At 31.4% G+C, this 16,924-nt stretch overlaps 1 protein-coding gene across 4 annotated transcripts; it reads left to right on the top strand.

Annotated features, from left to right (window-relative positions):
* Nucleotides 1-2,785: 2,785 nt before the first annotated feature.
* Nucleotides 2,786-15,604, top strand: LOC105346861 (uncharacterized). Of its 4 annotated transcripts, none has more exons than XM_066087881.1 (14): nt 2,786-2,880; nt 4,098-4,222; nt 4,605-4,689; nt 5,039-5,194; nt 5,460-5,642; nt 8,666-8,738; nt 9,249-9,406; nt 9,661-9,739; nt 10,708-10,730; nt 10,968-11,189; nt 11,536-11,640; nt 11,851-11,955; nt 12,279-12,457; nt 12,871-15,604. In XM_066087881.1, exons 2-13 carry the CDS (start codon nt 4,163-4,165, stop codon nt 12,440-12,442), a joined length of 1,413 nt encoding a protein of 470 aa, XP_065943953.1. In that variant the 5' UTR covers nt 2,786-2,880; nt 4,098-4,162; the 3' UTR covers nt 12,443-12,457; nt 12,871-15,604. The 4 variants fall into 4 exon arrangements, with proteins under 4 accessions (XP_065943953.1, XP_065943954.1, XP_065943952.1 ...); XM_066087882.1 differs by lacking the exon at nt 2,786-2,880 and adding an exon at nt 3,304-3,560 and having other exon boundaries at nt 5,469-5,642; XM_066087880.1 differs by lacking the exon at nt 2,786-2,880 and adding an exon at nt 3,305-3,560.
* The last annotated feature ends 1,320 nt before the right edge of the window (nt 15,605-16,924 follow it).

Below are 16,924 nucleotides of genomic sequence, written 5' to 3'. Positions count from 1 at the left end.
GGACCACATCTTCTCTCCCTTTGCTCCAGTATGACTCGTACTTCACCCACATGGTGTCTTTGATCAAAGGGTATGCAGTGACCTTGAATAATGTTTGTAGTTCAAGTGTCAAGGACATATCAGATCACACAAAAATCCTTTACTTAAACATGCATTTTTAGTTAATGGGGTGCAGTGACCTTGAACCAAGTCAATGTGAAGGGATCTTGCTCAGATTAAATAAAAATGCCTGTATGGACGGGGTTATGAGATTGAATTTATTTAGAAGTTCTATGCCAGCTGGAAAATGTCTAAGTTATAGGTCAAGGTCAAAGCAAAATTCGTTGAAATTCTTTACATCCTATTGTCCATTATTTAAGCGGGGCCTTTTGAGATGGTAACCATCTTAATGTTGTCCAGTTTTATTTTAACATTTAATACCGCATGTTGTGAGATTTCTTTGCAACAAAGCATAAATAAATCCTACCTATATGCGTATTATGATTATAAAGTAAAAATCATACTACTTTGACAATAATTTCGAACGTCAAATTTTTTGAATTGATTTTCCATTGGCTCCTTTAATCGTTTCTAAGTGTTTTATGAACAATTAGTGAATAACTATTAACAATTGTACATGTCTTCCAATATGAACAAAAAAGGACAAACCATTTTGAATATCCAGATATATTTTCGCCGAATCCACATACAGTTGAAAAAAAACATCGAAAACACGATAAGATAATTAAGGATGTTCAAAGCAAAATTATTATCAAACTTTTCCCCAACCTTTTACATGTAAGCTTCAGAGAAGCTTATTAGCAAAAATGTTACAAAAACCGAAAAATGATTAATTCGATATATGTCTATGTTTCAACAATTTTAATCTTTATTTCTTTATGGTCAACTTTTTGCATCGACATTTAATTGCCTGTTTATTGATTTTACATTTCACGTATTTTTTTATTCTGTGTTTACAAAATTAATAGCTTTTTTGAAATGCTCAATTTTAAATCATTTCCCTAGCTGATTTCTCCCCTCTTTCGTTAATCAGGTATCAACAGCACTTACAAAATTACAGGTGAACAAAAATCAGCTTTCAGGGACTCATTTTGAAATAACAATTAACAAAAAGGTAACTAGTTGATTTGAGAGAAAAATTCTACAGAAAAAAAGGTAATATATACTTGTTAAATTAGATTTGTTTACTGGTACACATTTGAGTGTATCAAATACGACAGACCAACAAAATACAGCAGATACCCCCACCCCAGCTAAATCTACTGTTCTTTTCAATGAAGTCTTTGCCTACATGTATACGTATGCACGCTCTTGAATTTAAATTATCTAATGATTTGTTTAAGCACGTTCATTGTATACACAAATCAATTGCTAAAATGAAATATTTTTTTTGGGGGGGGGGGGGTCTCATAAGAATTAAAAGTGACATTCACAACTTCTTTTATAGATTAATTGGCGATCACTGTATCTTAATGCTTATGTAAATAATTAAATCCGTACAATTCAACTCAGAATACCTCATGCATAAATGATGGTCGGAAATGTGTTTCAATTTTGTTCAAATATAAAGGGCAAGTTCCCCTTCAATGGGGTTTAAGATACTGGATGAAACTTTTATTATCAAAATTAATACATGTATTGAATTTTGAATTCATGTTATGTTAATATGTATAATGAAACAAATGTAAAAACTAGGTTGCGGAAATTAAGAACATGTTATCAAGCATTAGAGTTACATGTATTTTAACAGTTGTCAAGCAACGTATTTTTTTTATATTATATTTATAAACAGTATCTACTAGCTGATATGAATGCCTCTTCTAAATGTATAATCTATAAATATTTAACTGATCGTTGTACTTTCCAGTTATATCTGACAAAAAGAATTCCTTTACAACATAAGAAACTTATATGTAAAATAAGATTATCATCCCTCTGTCTTACCGTCGAAACTGGTAGAAATAACGATATTCCATTATAGAAATACGCATATGTCCTTTATATATGTCAGAGATAGAAGATGAATATCATTTTATATTGAAACGTCCCTTTTATTGTAATTTTAGAGAAAATTTCTGGAAGAAATTTTACTACAATGTATATTAAACCCTCTTGACTTTCATTAAATTTAAAAAGAATTGTGCAATTTATGTAAATTTCAAAATTTGATTTTAATACCAGCATAAATATTTTATATTTATTATTTTATATCATATTGTATTTTTGCAGTCAAAGTTGAAAACTTTGTATTTAAAAGTTTGTGATATTAACGTTTATTGCCTTACGCTACGCGTCGGGCAATATTTCGTCCTTCAGGGGCTAATGGGATTAATTACAGAACTTATTTATGATAAAGTAATGATTGCATGCATACTAAAACGTTAAATCTAGTTGCAACAAAATATATTCACATCTGTGTTGTAACTTGATTTCTGTACTTTCGAATTATAATTTTGTCCTCTCCCTACAAACAAGATCAAGATAACATATTGAAATTAAATTAATAATATGAGTATGGTGCATGGAAATAAATAATGTTCAAACAGAAAATGCATAGAGAACAAAAATTAAAAGGTGGAAAGGAAAAATACAAAAAAGTGAAAATAATAAAAAGAAGAAATAATACACACACAAAAAAAAATCCACTGAAATTCCATATACGACAGTCAACTGTCAGCTGCCAACTGTTTACTGCTTACTGCCAACTGTGTACTGCCAAATGCTTTCTTTACCTCTTTATTGGGTTAAGCGCATGTGCAGACATTTATTTGAGGATGGAGGGATTGATAGATTGATAGCGTTTGTAACTTGACCCCCAAAAAGAGGTAAAGAAAGCATTTGGCAGTACGCAGTTGACAGTAAGCAGTTGGCAGTAAGCAGGTAAATTGGCAGCTGATAGTTGGCTGTCTTGTATGGAACTCCATAGAGGGTAGCTAAATCACCGTATTGAAAAAAAAACCCAGCAATAATTATTTTATTGCCATATATTGATACCTCAGCGCAATGATAACTTGCGGTTTTGATAAAAATGTTTATATCATCATATTGTTTTCTCTATTGTTGGACCGACATAATTTAAAAAAAAGGCTTCGTGTACTATATAATTTTAGTAATTAATATATTGTCATAAAATATCTCCTTTGTGTATCTTCTAAGTCCTTTTGTGTTCCATTTGGGCACGGGCACATGAATTTTTATATTTTTCTAATGATAAAAAACATACCCTCTATTAATATGTGCTTTTGGGGTTCCTTTTGGGTTATTTGAGGTCCGTTTGGGTAAATCGACGCGCCCTGCATGATGAATTCTACTTTCGCTTTGACGGAATTACTTGGATTTAAATTTAGACTGTGGTTTTGAACAAATTTAGTTTAGTAAATTGAACATATCAATATTATTATATATTTTTCAAATTTGTGTCATATAAGATGAGACCGATTAGATTTAGTAAACAGATCTCAAAAACTTTCCGTTTTCACCGAAACATCTCGAAGATGATCGTAATAATAACTTAGGGGATTTCCCACAAATTTGGATTTTCGAGAGAAAAAAATTAATCAGTGAGTATGAATGTGTTTTTCATGCATAACTATTCAGGCAAGTTATGATTATTTCCAGTTCTTATGATCGTTAAGGTCATATGTGCGCAATATATAGGTTGAAATCTATATACATGTATTTTCAATAGACTTAGGACAAGAATATTTTTTTGTGATTTTGGACATTTTAAAGTTTTCACAGGCCTCTGAATTTCTAATTTCAGGTGCCTGGGGGTCATAGCTGCCCCTATTTGTTTTATACTACACATATAATGTGCTTGTTGGGTAAATTAAGAATGTCCAATGATCGATGTTAACTTCTATGTAATGTCAAAGCAAGTTTGTCAAACTACTTTCTATTTCAAATGTTGTTTCACCAAAGCAAGGCTATTTGAGATACATGGTCACCCTCTCAGTGATTTCTAATTTCCTTCACTATAATAACAAAAATCTGTTGACAAGAAAAAGACATCGAAAAATTAAAGTCTGCCTGCTGCAATTGAGATTTTTAAAACAAGTACTGGTAATAATTTTTAAAAGCTTATTTGTATTTTTTAGTAAATAAGAAGTCATTTCTTGGATCATAAGAACAAACAGTTCTAAAGAAGTCCGGCATAGCCAAAATGAATTTGCTTTCTCCAATGATGATGTTTATTGTATCAACAATGTTGATACACGTACTGGTAAGAGCTATAACTTAATCATGGTATTAATAGCTAGTACATGTATTAATACAGAAATGTGACTTTAGTATTTGCAGTTGGATATGAGAAACACGTGTAGTTGTTTCAATATCAAACAAAAACAAAACTAAATTTTGTATTGTTAAAGAGCATTTAAAATTTCCAGGCATATAAAATAGTATTTATTAGAATAATATTAGAAAATTAATGGATTTCCAACACAATTTTTTTTTCACATATATATTTAAATGTCTATGAAGCGAAGCAAACCTGCACACTCTTTGGTATTTTGCTGGTCAAAGACAAGATTAATTATATTTTAAAGGCATATAATTTCTACTGTGCACCATGTATAGTGCAATATGACATAATTTTTTTTCAGGTCTTACGAATGTGTGGGGCATGTCCAAATGGATTCCGAAAATCCACAGAAGGAAAATGTTTGGAGACGACGATTTGTTATCCAGGTATATATTGGTCATTCCGAGAATTCTAAATCTTAAATGGCAGGGTCTAATATTTAAGAATTACACATTAATTTAATTTGATAAACCTAATTTATCAAATGTGAAACTATGTTTAGCTCATTTTTTTTAATTTGGCGCGCCACACAAGATAGTTTCACCATACTTTATTTAAAAAATTACATTTTGATAAGAGCAAATAAAATTGTGATATACAAGTAGTGTTTTGATCTTAATTCTGTTGGCCTTCACTAAGTATAATAATAGTATCCTTGGAAATGATCATAAAGAATATTATTTACTTGAATGGTGATTTTTTTCTTTTATATTTTGCACTTGTTTTTAATATTAGGAGAGGGCTACAGATTAGGGGATGGCTCCATGACAAATCCAAAAGACTCCTGTTACAAATGCCCAAATGGGACATATAACAGGGGTATAATAGACACTGCTAAGTTGGATAATATTCAGCTGGATGTCTGTGATCCCATAGACTGTTCATGTCATGGTAGGTTACATGTATGTCCATCCTTAACACTACGGTACCAGATTATTTTTTTGTACCTCTTTGTCATATTCATATCCATGCAGTTTGATAAAAACAGTCATATTTTACAATTTATTGATATGGTTTTTTTGGCCATCATTTAAACATGTAAATGAAATGTTGAGAATATATTGAGTGTTTATGTTTAACATTTATTTTTTTTGCATCAATTAATAATTTGATATTTGATATATACCTATTACTTTTTCCATTTTGACAAATGTAGGAATTTTAGATGGAACCATTATTGTGAACAATGACACCTGTCAGAAAGGTGAAGAAGGAAAAATCTGTATTTGTGATAGAGAACGTATGTTCTATGGAAGGGATCCTTTGGCATGCAAATTTATGGAAGATCAGAGTATAATCTCGAGAATAAAGAGACCTGGGAACGAGCTCACCAACTCTGGTAATAATTCACTACATGTATTCAGCGCTGTAAATGAAGTTATTCTAACACGCTTGCATTCAGTTTAATTGTATTTCTAAGCTGAGATTTGGTCCTAGTAATTTTTTAAAAGTTGATTGTGTTTATTAAGTGAAAATATTGTATATATTATATGTCTGATTAAATTAGATCCTTTGATCTGCTTTATAAGTCTACACAAGGATCTTTGAAAAATTAATGGGAGGCATGTTCTGTCAACCTTAAGCTTTCAAATATAAGTATGTTTCATAAAAATTCTTAGAACACGGGCTAAAACTTGCACTCACAACATTTGCTTCTTATTTGTCAATCCTTAACCAACAACTCCCAAAGTCATCTTAGATAGCTCAAATTTACAGAAATTTTGGAACCACTTGCAAAAAATTGCAAGTTTACATCTGATTAGATGTCAAAAAGGTCACTCAGACATGACTTTAGATTGGGTTTCTTCAGATCCTTGTCATTATGTGAGCGAATCAAATGATCTGTTTTGAAGCGGATATTTTGTGGACAATAAAACGAAAGTTTGTTTGTGAGTGCCTAGTTCCGAACTAAGGTTGCACCTTGATAAACACACAGAATCTGTTTATTGTACTTTGTCGTTTTGCCATATAAGTCTTTAGAATCTTTAAATATTTCAATAATAATGCCATGTGATGGAGATTATGGAATTTTTTATCAATTTATTTTAATAATTGTTACACAGGCCTGTTCTGATAAAATACTTTCGTATACCGGTAGGTAAATAAGTTTTTTTTATGCTTTGGTTGGATTTTTCAAATGGATGCATCAATTTAGACTTGAAATTTTTTTTTAACTTTCCTCTACCCAGTATTCACCATTGTGGCAATTTAAGAAATAGTATAAAAAGAATAGCATTAGATTGGTTAACAACACCAGATTGCTTTAATTTCAAACACAAAATATCCATGAAAACTTTTTTGGGTGCATTGCATGTACTCTGGTACAAAAGGGGAAGAACTCATTTGCTTTTAAAAAGAAAATTACATGTACATTGTATACAATCGTACATGAAGCCTTAATTTGTTCATTCAACTGGAATACATTTGATTTTAAATTCTTGTCAGTTATGCAATTTCAAAAGGTCATATGCAAAACCAGAATCAGAGTGAAAGATTTTGTTCTTAGATCACCTGAGCCAAAGGCTCAAGTGAGCTTTTCTGATCTAGATTAGTCTGTTGCTTGTCTTCATCAGCATTGTAAACTTCTCACATTTTTATCTTTTTCTCCAGAACCACAGGGCCAATTTCAATCAAACTTGGCACACAGCATCATAGTGTGAAATGATTCAAGTTTGTTCAAATGAAAGGCCATTTGCTCAAATTATGGTCCCCAGGGTAGGATGGGGCCACAATGGGGAATGAATTTTTACATAGGAAGATATAGAGAAAATATATTAAGATATTCTAATAAAAACCATTTGGTCAGAAAAGCTCATATTTGAATGGAAGCATCCCTATGTGTTTATAGATTCAAGTTTGTTAAATATATGATCCCCAGGGGTATTGTTGAGCCACAATGGGGGGGGGGGGGATGTGGAATTTTTATATAGGAAGATCGATATAAAGAGAAATCTTTAAAAATTCTCTGGAATAGCATTCAGCCAAAAAATCTGAAACTTGTGTGAAAACACAGGTTGTGCATATTAAAAATTGATTAAAGCATCTGGGAAAAAATGGGACCACAAGGAGTGGGGCAGGGGGGTAAAAATTTGGGAGAAAAATCTCTCATATACTAAAACAACAAAAGGGGCTTGATATTTACCATAAAAATATGTTGATAAAAATTGGAAGATTTTTAACTCTTTGTACAAGATCCACTGTACTAAATTTGACAAGATATTTCGAATATGATTCTGTAATGCTGATTTAAATTGGCTAATGTTGCTCAGGTGAGCGATATGCCCCCCTGGGCAAATTGTTTTGTTTTTTATTCAAAATTAATGAAATCCAAAATTAATTAACCGGAAACACAAAATTTAAGATATATTATTTCAGAGTATTAATTATAAAACAACTATGATTTTTTAGCACTACCCAAGGAAACATTTTCAAGATATAGTGGTTTAGATTTGTGGTATGTTTAGATGATATTTTATAAATTGTGACATATACTGTAGATTCCTTATTTCACACAATTACTTAAGTCTGCGATTCAACTGTTTTGCATTAAAACATGGAAATATAAAATCTTGAATGTCAAATTTTTAATATAGTTTCATTTAGTTGACATCTGTCCAAAGAACAAAAGCAAGATTTTAAAATCCGTAATATGTACTTCTTGCGATTTACGCAGATATTAATTCCTCACATTTAATTAGGAATCTACAGTTATTACTGGTAATATTGTTTGGTTTCATTCACAGCATGTTTTTAAAGGGTTTGATATTAAATTTTGGCAGCTGTGCCTGATATGTTTTACGTTATTAGCATGTGAAAAAAATAATTTGTATGAATTTTTCACTTAAAAAATTAAATATATATACACGCCAAGGAACAGTGGCATTAACATTGTTTTGTATGACATGTACTGTACAATTATTGTTATGATAATTTATTAAATGATAAAATCTTCTGATTATTTAATAACTTTTGAAATCCTTAAAACACATGGCATCGTTATTTGAATTTTCTTCATGCAATGTTTCTTTTACATTTTGAAAGACAAAATGCATGTGAATGAAGCTTAAAATATAAAAAAATTACATGCATAGTACACTTGTGTAAAACTTTTACCTAGTAACTTTCGTTTCATTAACTCTAAAACAGTTGTTTTATATTAAATTGAAATACTTTGTAGTCTTTCCCTTAAAATAGTATGTTTTAATTAAATCTATTTTAAAAATAGAAGATGTGAAGGAAATTAAAGGCACTTTGAAAAAAAAAATCTTTTTTTGTGTGAAATTATATTGTAACAAAATATACATGTAGTTAAAAAATGTCTCGATGTTTCTGTAAGAGATGTTTTTTTTTTGTATTGTTCAGGAGAAGTGCAAAGATGTCGGAAGGGGTACTTCAAAACAACAGGAGACCTGAGCATCTGTAAACCCCACACAAGGTATAATAATTGCTTTATTTATTCTAAACAATTTTGGGAAAAGAAGCCTTTTCATAGAAAATACAGTTCACCGACTGTTAAACAGTTTCCATATGAAAATACTGCTATTTATTTGAGCTCGATAAAAACATTTCAGACATATGAGAGATTTTTGTTTTAATTCGTCCAAAGTGTATAAAGTATGCACATGTATGTACCCTCTTGATTAATAATAAGGTTATGTTTCTCTGATTATCAATATGGTACATTTTACTTTGAACTACTGTATGTATACTGTATGTATAAATACATGTATGTGTTAATTAAGTTAAGTACATTAATTTATTTTCAAAGATCAACAATTAAGCGTTAATGCAATGCTTTTGTGATAATTTTGTAATTTCGGTGATCTATCTCACTTACTCAGTTATAAATATATATAAGCAATATATTTGAACAGGTAGAAAATAAAAATTTGAAAGAAGGATCCACAAACCATATCTGACCAGATTTCTTCTTCTTTATTTACAGCTGTGCAGCTGAAGTGGGACTCCGTGTGAAGGTTGAAGGAACAGCCACTTCTGACGCCGTGTGTGAGAATGCGACCCATGTTCCATCATCAAGGGAGATTACTTCTTACCCTCCCATTGACGAAATAGTAACCAATAACGTTACTTATCCCACTGATGGTAATTAAACGTTTTCCAGTTTGTTGTTTATGTTAATGCTTTGATTTTCAATTTTGTATCATGTGTAAGCATGTTTTTATGTACGAAACTGTGCATTTTTGACATCAAACCCAACAGTATACATTTATTACATAATTACACTGTATAAATCCTTAAAAACAGCTGATTGCATGAATCTTGCTATCATGGATCTGTGTTGCTGTGCGTGTACACTCATTCAGGTTTACGTGGCAAGAGGTGTTTTTGAATTTCAGAGGAACCAGGAATGCCTGGACATGTGTATGCAATACTGGCTGTAATTGGTCTGTTAATTCTGGTCATCATTACCATTTGGTAAGATTTCTTAGATATTTATATAATTTGATTCTGGATGCAACATCCTATTTGATTGGCTGAAAAACTAGTTTTTATTGTATTAAGAACATTGCCTATGTCACAATATGACTAATATAAAAGAAATATCAATATGCTTGAGGTTACATTTGAATTTAGCACAGCTGAATGTAATTCCTAAGATCAAATCCTTTTTCTACACTCAGTGGCAGAAAATTAAAATTATAAGGAAACAGCTTGTTAGCTACCTAATTTATACTGGTTGGAACAGTTTACTTTTTTATTATAAACCGCTTTATGGTTATTGAAACATAAACTATTCATTTTAGTTTCTAAAATTGGGTAGCAATTGAATTAATTCCTTAAATGTATTTCATTTTTAATACTTGATTGAGTCTAAAATTTTAAAGGTTATCCCATTGTCAATTTACATTCATATGAACTTATCCTGACAGCAGAGTTTTCATCAATGTATTTCAAAAGTTAAATAAATTCATTGTCTCAAATCCAGTTTCCTTTTGAATGAAGTTAAAGAAGTAGTTTAAGTATGTTATAGATCGATATAATGGTTTTACTATATACCGGTACATTGAATGTTGATTCAAATCACAAAATTTTTCGAAAATACAAAAATGATAAGAACTGGACAATTATATTTTCAATGCATTTACAGCTGATCTCTTAAAAAAGGATTGATAAATCTGTCATTTATTGGATGCACATTATTTGAATCAACATTACTTGCAGGAAGTCTTGGTGTGATGATTTTTTGGAATCGAGTTACACGCATTTTAAAATCAAATTATTTTGTGTTTTTAATGCACACCCTCCCATTCATTACGTGTAGCATTGTCAAGTAATGGAAAAGTGTGGGGTATGTGAGCTTGCATGCTCACTTTCTCTTCCATTTATATACAATTAATTTGAATTCAGAGACTACTTTTAAATCACTTGTTTCATTATTTCAGTTTTTGTGCCCACAGATATCCAGGTAAGAATTTTACATGTACTCTAAAATACAATATTTGGAATATCTAGCAAAGCAAGTGGCCTCTCTGAAGACCTCAACTTCTTCCTGAGTCAGACTTGATCTCATATGATTTAAGATACAATCTCACTAATGCAATCAGTACTTTTCTTCATAACAATTGATATTTTTCATATTCTATTTCTTTTCCTGATCATGTACACTATAGTAAAAGTTATAAATGCCTTTTTACAACAACAGAGCACATCCCGTGTCTTCAAAGTCTAATCGAAAAAATCAGACATCTTCTGAGAAGAAATGAGCCTGACACTCCAGGAGATGAACATTTCATCCAAATTTACGAGGATATAAATGAAGTTGATCAGTCTCAACCCAATGATGAACTTACTTATTCTTCTGAACCCAGTAGTGATCTCCCATCTTACGTACGAAATGACGCTTTCAGTAGACCAGGGACATTAGGTAAGAAATGCCAAAAAATGTCTGCATGATAGCTTAATTTAAAAACTAAATTTTCATATAACCGGTATATTGTATATTATAATCATTTAAATTTGTGGTTGCCCAATATTTATTGATTTTGTTGGTTCCCTTTCTCAAAAAATAACATTCTCAGCAAATGTAATGCAGTGTTACCGGTATTGATTTGATAAATCCAACATTTAAATCCACAAAAATTAATTAAGTCTTTAGGCTCATGACCCTGTGAAAAACTCACTGTCTTTGGAAATTGCCCCACCCTGATTTTAATGATTCCTACAGTTGTTAGAAATCCTTTTGAAGTCATGTTCTCTCTTTATTTGTAAAGGTAATTTGGATTCTTGTGGTTCAGAAACATCATTATTAAAACCATTTCCAAGTTCCATTCCTCCAGTTGACACTTCCCATGGTGGTGGAAGACCGACAGGAAGTGGTAAGTATGAGTATTCTTAAAACAATTTTTAAAAGATTTTACTAAAGCCACGAAAACTCAGATGCCCACAATTATTAACCTTATTAAGTCTTTAGGCTCATGACCCTGTGAAAAACTCACTGTCTTTGGAAATTGCCCCACCCTGATTTTAATGATTCCTACAGTTGTTAGAAATCCTTTTGAAGTCATGTTCTCTCTTTATTTGTAAAGGTAATTTGGATTCTTGTGGTTCAGAAACATCATTATTAAAACCATTTCCAAGTTCCAGTCCTCCAGTTGACACTTCCCATGGTGGTGGAAGACCGACAGGAAGTGGTAAGTATGAGTATCCTTAAAACAATTTTTAAAAGATTTTACTAAAGCCACGAAAACTCAGATGCCCACAATTATTAACCTTAAGACACAATCGGTAGTGTTTTAAAATATCCCTTTAAAATTTCTAGGATTATTTCTATAAAATTAAAATCATAGTAAAAATTAGAATATATTTTTACTTCTCGCTATGCGAAGGCAAATATAAAGTGAATGAGATATCAAAAACCTCATGACCTTTGCTAGTTAAACATGAGAACAATCGAAGTCGTGAACATACACATGCGCAGTATTAATTGATATATTTAAAATCATTTTTTACCCAGTTGCACCGATGATGCTGGAGAGCATTAACTCAGTGACTCATCCATCGAATTTAGCTAGTCCCTCAGAGGATGACTGTGGGGAGCTAATAGTATCAGGTCAAAGGGCCAGAGATGTTGATGGGCCTTTTAGTGAACAATTGGATAGTGGGCTTGGAGAACAATGAGGACAACACCACCAGGTAATATTAAGGTGCTGGAGCTCCAAATGTCAACATTTTAAATTTTTGGCTCGTATGCAGGGCACTTTTATTCTCTGCCTCAAAAATAAATCATTCTTTTTGGGTTTACCTAACACTATCTAAGTTTGCCAAACAATTAAAGATAAGGGAATCTTGACTTCAGTTCTGGCTTGCAATGAAATGAGTTTTATTTGTTCTTTATTTGCATGCATAATGTAAGAATCCAGCATCAATTTATATAAAATACTTTTTATTATGAATGCAAAAAATGTTCAGTGAGTTTGCCCATATGGCTTGAGTAAGCATATACAAGTCTTGCCTTTTATGAGTATTTGCAATGAATCTGGGTCAGATTGTTAATTTTCTTAATCTGTGACTCATTTGTTAAATGGATTTTTAATTACTTTTTTCAGATTTTGAACAGTGATAAAATGAATTGAAGAATGTGTGAAAATTAAAAACAGACTATGAGATAAACTAGGACTTTGATTGATCCCACAATCAATATGCTTCCATGGAAATACTTCGTTGCGCTCCAGATCTCAGCCACCCTGCTAGATGACCAAGCACCTCAGACGGGCACAAGCGTCATCTTGCAAGATGGGCATCAAGCGAATATGAAAAGAAGGTCATTGGAAAAAAAATATGTTATGGTCACAAAGTTCAGCATCAAATGATACTGCATGTATTATAAAAGATGTAGATACTGCATGTATTATAAAAGATGTATGAATATAAAGTTCTAAGAGGGCATGCATGGTCACAAATTTTATTTTCTTTATTTTTATTGTTTACAATGCTTTAGAAATGCATTTCTAATGATCAACCAAAATTTGAGTGTCAGTCTTAAAGTTATAACGAAGATAGAGAGCTAAAAATTCTTTGTCATGTAAACAATAGGCTGTTTACTGTTTTCGTTTACATATACATTGCTTCAATATACAGGTTAAGGTTCTTTTCCAAGCTAATTTTTCTCTCTCTCTTTTAATTCATTTTAAGCATAAATTATTTATAAATAGTTCCTACCATTTATAATTCAATATAACTCTAAAAAAAACTGAAATTTTCACTTCAACTTTCAAAACATAAACAAAATCATGACGTAAGCAATGTTTACATGACAAATAATTGTGAGCTTTGTTATCTTGCTTATAGCACGTCCAACACTCAAATTTTGGTTGATTATTAGAAATGCCTTACTGAAGAATTGTAAGCATCAAAAAACGAAAAATAATTTTCTACCAAAATCATAACAATGCCCCTTTAGAGATGTTAGAAATCAAATTGTAGAAAGTACCCTGACCAAATTCATTTTGAAGGGCAACAACTTGATTCTACTTACGTCTTTGAAAGAAACAGTGCAGTAATTCAGTATGTCTGTTCTTGAAGGTCAGTTTTAAAGCTATAGTATTTTGTTGATCAGCAATGGTTCTATCTTGAGCTCTATGGCACTGATACAAGTACCAGTATAAAGTCTGAGGGAGCAGAGGATTCTGTGTTAAATAAGAGTACAAGTCTTCTGCAAGCAAACTTATAGGTCATGATGCTAAGATGTTTCAGTAAATGCAGAAAAGACAAACACCATCCAATTTCATCAATACAGAGGTTGTATGATAAAGAATTGAACTTTTTTTCTGATAGAAACTCAACCAAGCAGTCAGAACTATTTAGAAGCAAGCAGGTATACAGTGTATGTCTATGACAACTCTCTTTAGCAGAAACATACATCTATTAACCTCAACTGAGACTACAAATACTGGAACAGTACCTTTATGATTATACAGCCCACAATAGTGGCAATTGCATATTACCATTAATACTAATTAAACAGCATCTTCCAAATCCATAACAATACCAGCAGGGCAATGATGCACCAATGGCAATTTTTGTGTCAAAAGGTCAAAACTTTCAGAATCTAGCTAGATTAGATTTCAAAATACAGACATTGGCCCTTTTGGCAAAGTTGATACAATATAAACCTTCATATCATAATACCAATCGTTTTACATTTAGATTATAAATCCATGGGCTCTGTTACCAACTTCATTGTCCAAGCAATGCATTTATAATGGCGTGGGCCACTTTATTGAACAAGTATTAATTATTATACTTTTAATACCAATGTTTGGTTATATACATGTATTTGTCCATCTTCATACAAAATATGTTGATTTCTTTTTATTTCCTTTTGAATATTCTTACTCTGATCATGCACATGCAATTTTTTAAATGTACAAACCAATTTATGTTTTTTAATTTTTAGTGTTTGTTTTTATACCAAATTTTCTAATTTGTGTTTAACAAAATTATGTGTTGAGTTCTGAACAAAGCTTTTGAGAAATGCTTTAAATTTAATAAATATGTTTCATTATAAAATATTGAATTTTTTTTTATATGCAATGTATATTGAACTATATTCACATATAGATTGATTTGGTTTTTGCAGGTTCCTTTATCATTGTGTAAACAAAAATATTGTTATTTATTGCAAACCATATTCAATTGCATGGTTGATAGACATCATTTTTTAGAGTAAAGTGATAAACAGTGATATTTATAATCAGCATTTTATACCCATAATTTATTATTTGTTGGATCACCGATAATTTTTTTAAAAAATCAAATTTAAACAAATTCTATTCATAAGTTCTTAGAATCTGATTTTTATACGGTAATATAATGAATTATTATTATGGTTATCTGTTATTTCTTTCATACGCTGTTACCGTCTAAAATGATATTGCTATAATATTTGTCTTTCTTGTTTTGTTTTGTTTTGAACATATTTTATTGAATAAACAAAAGGATCAGAAACAAGTTCTAACAACTTACAAGTTCCTCTCCTTTCTTGTTGATGTTACATGTACAGTTTCATGAATTATACATGTATCTGGATATTTGGGCATCTCAGGGAAGCTTTTAAGTAGAAATGTTATGACAGTTGATCTTTATATCTCTTGTTAATTTATCAACAGAGGATTTTTTTCTACAAATGAAAGACAATTTCATTGCTCCCTGACCTTGCCTTTGTCTTTCCTCTAGTCATCTATTTTCAGTTACCCATTTTTTCCTTGTTTCTAACTGTTCATGATATAGCCATTGTTTTGTTTTCTTTTTCAAGGTAATATTAAATACATCAAATGTATATTTCTTTTTTTTTTTTTTTTATTACACCCGTGCTTTAGAGGGGAGAGGGGTGTACCAAATTTACCCTTGTGTGTCTATTTGTAACAAATTTCTGTCACATTTTTTTCAGCAACTATAAATCGCAGATGCTTGAAATTTTAACATAATTCTTTGTGTAGGTGAGAAAAACTAAATAAAGTATATATGCCATATAGTTGAAACTAAGAGATGTCAACTTCCTTTTATTAAAATGATGATTGTTTATTTTTAGCCAAATTTATTGACAAATTTTCGTCTAAGATTATTCATCAACTATTCATCACAGATGGTTGAAATGTTAACACACTCTTTGATAAGACAGTGTAGATTCAAGATTGTTCAAATCATGATCCCCAGGAAGAAGGTGGGGCCACAATGAGGGGTCAAATTTTTACATAGGAATATAGAGTTAATATTTAAAAATCTTCACAGAAACCAATTGGCCAGAAAAGCTGAAACTTGTGTGGAAGCATCCTCAGGTAGGGTAGATTTTAGAGTGGAAGCATCCTCAGGAAGGGTAAATTTGGGTTTGTTTAAATTTTGATCCTTGGGGGAAGGTGGGGCCACATTTTTTTTCGGGGGGGGGGGGGGGGGGGGGGGATTTTTTACAGAAGAACATAAAGAGAAAAATATTTAAGGATCTTCTCAGGAACAGATAGGCCAGAAAAGCTGAAACTTGTGTGGAAGCATCCTCAGGAAGGGTAGATTCAAGTTTGTTGAAATCTTGATCCCTAGGGGAAAGGTGGGACCACAATGAGGATGGGGGGGGGGGGGGGGGGGTCGCATTTATGCATGTAAGGATATATAAAAATCTTTTCAGGAACTCACACAGGCCAGAAAAGCTGAAACTTGTATGGAAGCATCCTGGGGTAGGGGTAATTTTTTTTTATATATCTTGATTCCTGGGTGTTGATGGGGTGGCCACAATTAAGGTTGAATATTTACATCAGAATATATATAGAAAAATCTGTAAATATCTTCTCAGAAATACAGACAGATTTCCAATTTGCATAAAAAAAGCTTATCTTTAAAAACCACCTTCTCAGGAAATGAAGTGATACAATCTCTGAAATTACTAAATGCAATCATCCCGGTATAGTGAAAAAACCATTATTTATATTTTGGGCAATTTAGATTATACTTATTGAGTTGCACAGCAAATGCCACAAATTTCAGCAATGTACCTTAAGTTAGAGCTGGAGATTTTATAGAGATTTATTTTCTATATACTTCAAACCCCTGCTGAGGTCCAAAAATTGACCAGTGATCATGGTGTGGATAATTTAGATTCTACTACATTTC

Source organism: Magallana gigas, chromosome 6 (genome assembly GCF_963853765.1).
Source record: "Magallana gigas chromosome 6, xbMagGiga1.1, whole genome shotgun sequence".
Classification (NCBI taxonomy): domain Eukaryota; kingdom Metazoa; phylum Mollusca; class Bivalvia; order Ostreida; family Ostreidae; genus Magallana; species Magallana gigas.
The sequence above is the reverse complement of the archived record's forward strand: the minus strand, read 5'-3'. Positions and strand labels throughout refer to the sequence as shown.

Excerpts from the sequence above, each read along its gene's own strand:
- LOC105346861 (XM_066087881.1), top strand. The coding sequence starts at position 4,163 with ATGAATTTGCTTTCTCCAATGATGATGTTTATTGTATCAACAATGTTG. Across the intron at positions 5,643-8,665 it reads GAACGAGCTCACCAACTCTG|GAGAAGTGCAAAGATGTCGG; the intron begins GTAATAATTCAC and ends TGTATTGTTCAG. Across the intron at positions 9,407-9,660 it reads CGTTACTTATCCCACTGATG|AGGAACCAGGAATGCCTGGA; the intron begins GTAATTAAACGT and ends TTTGAATTTCAG.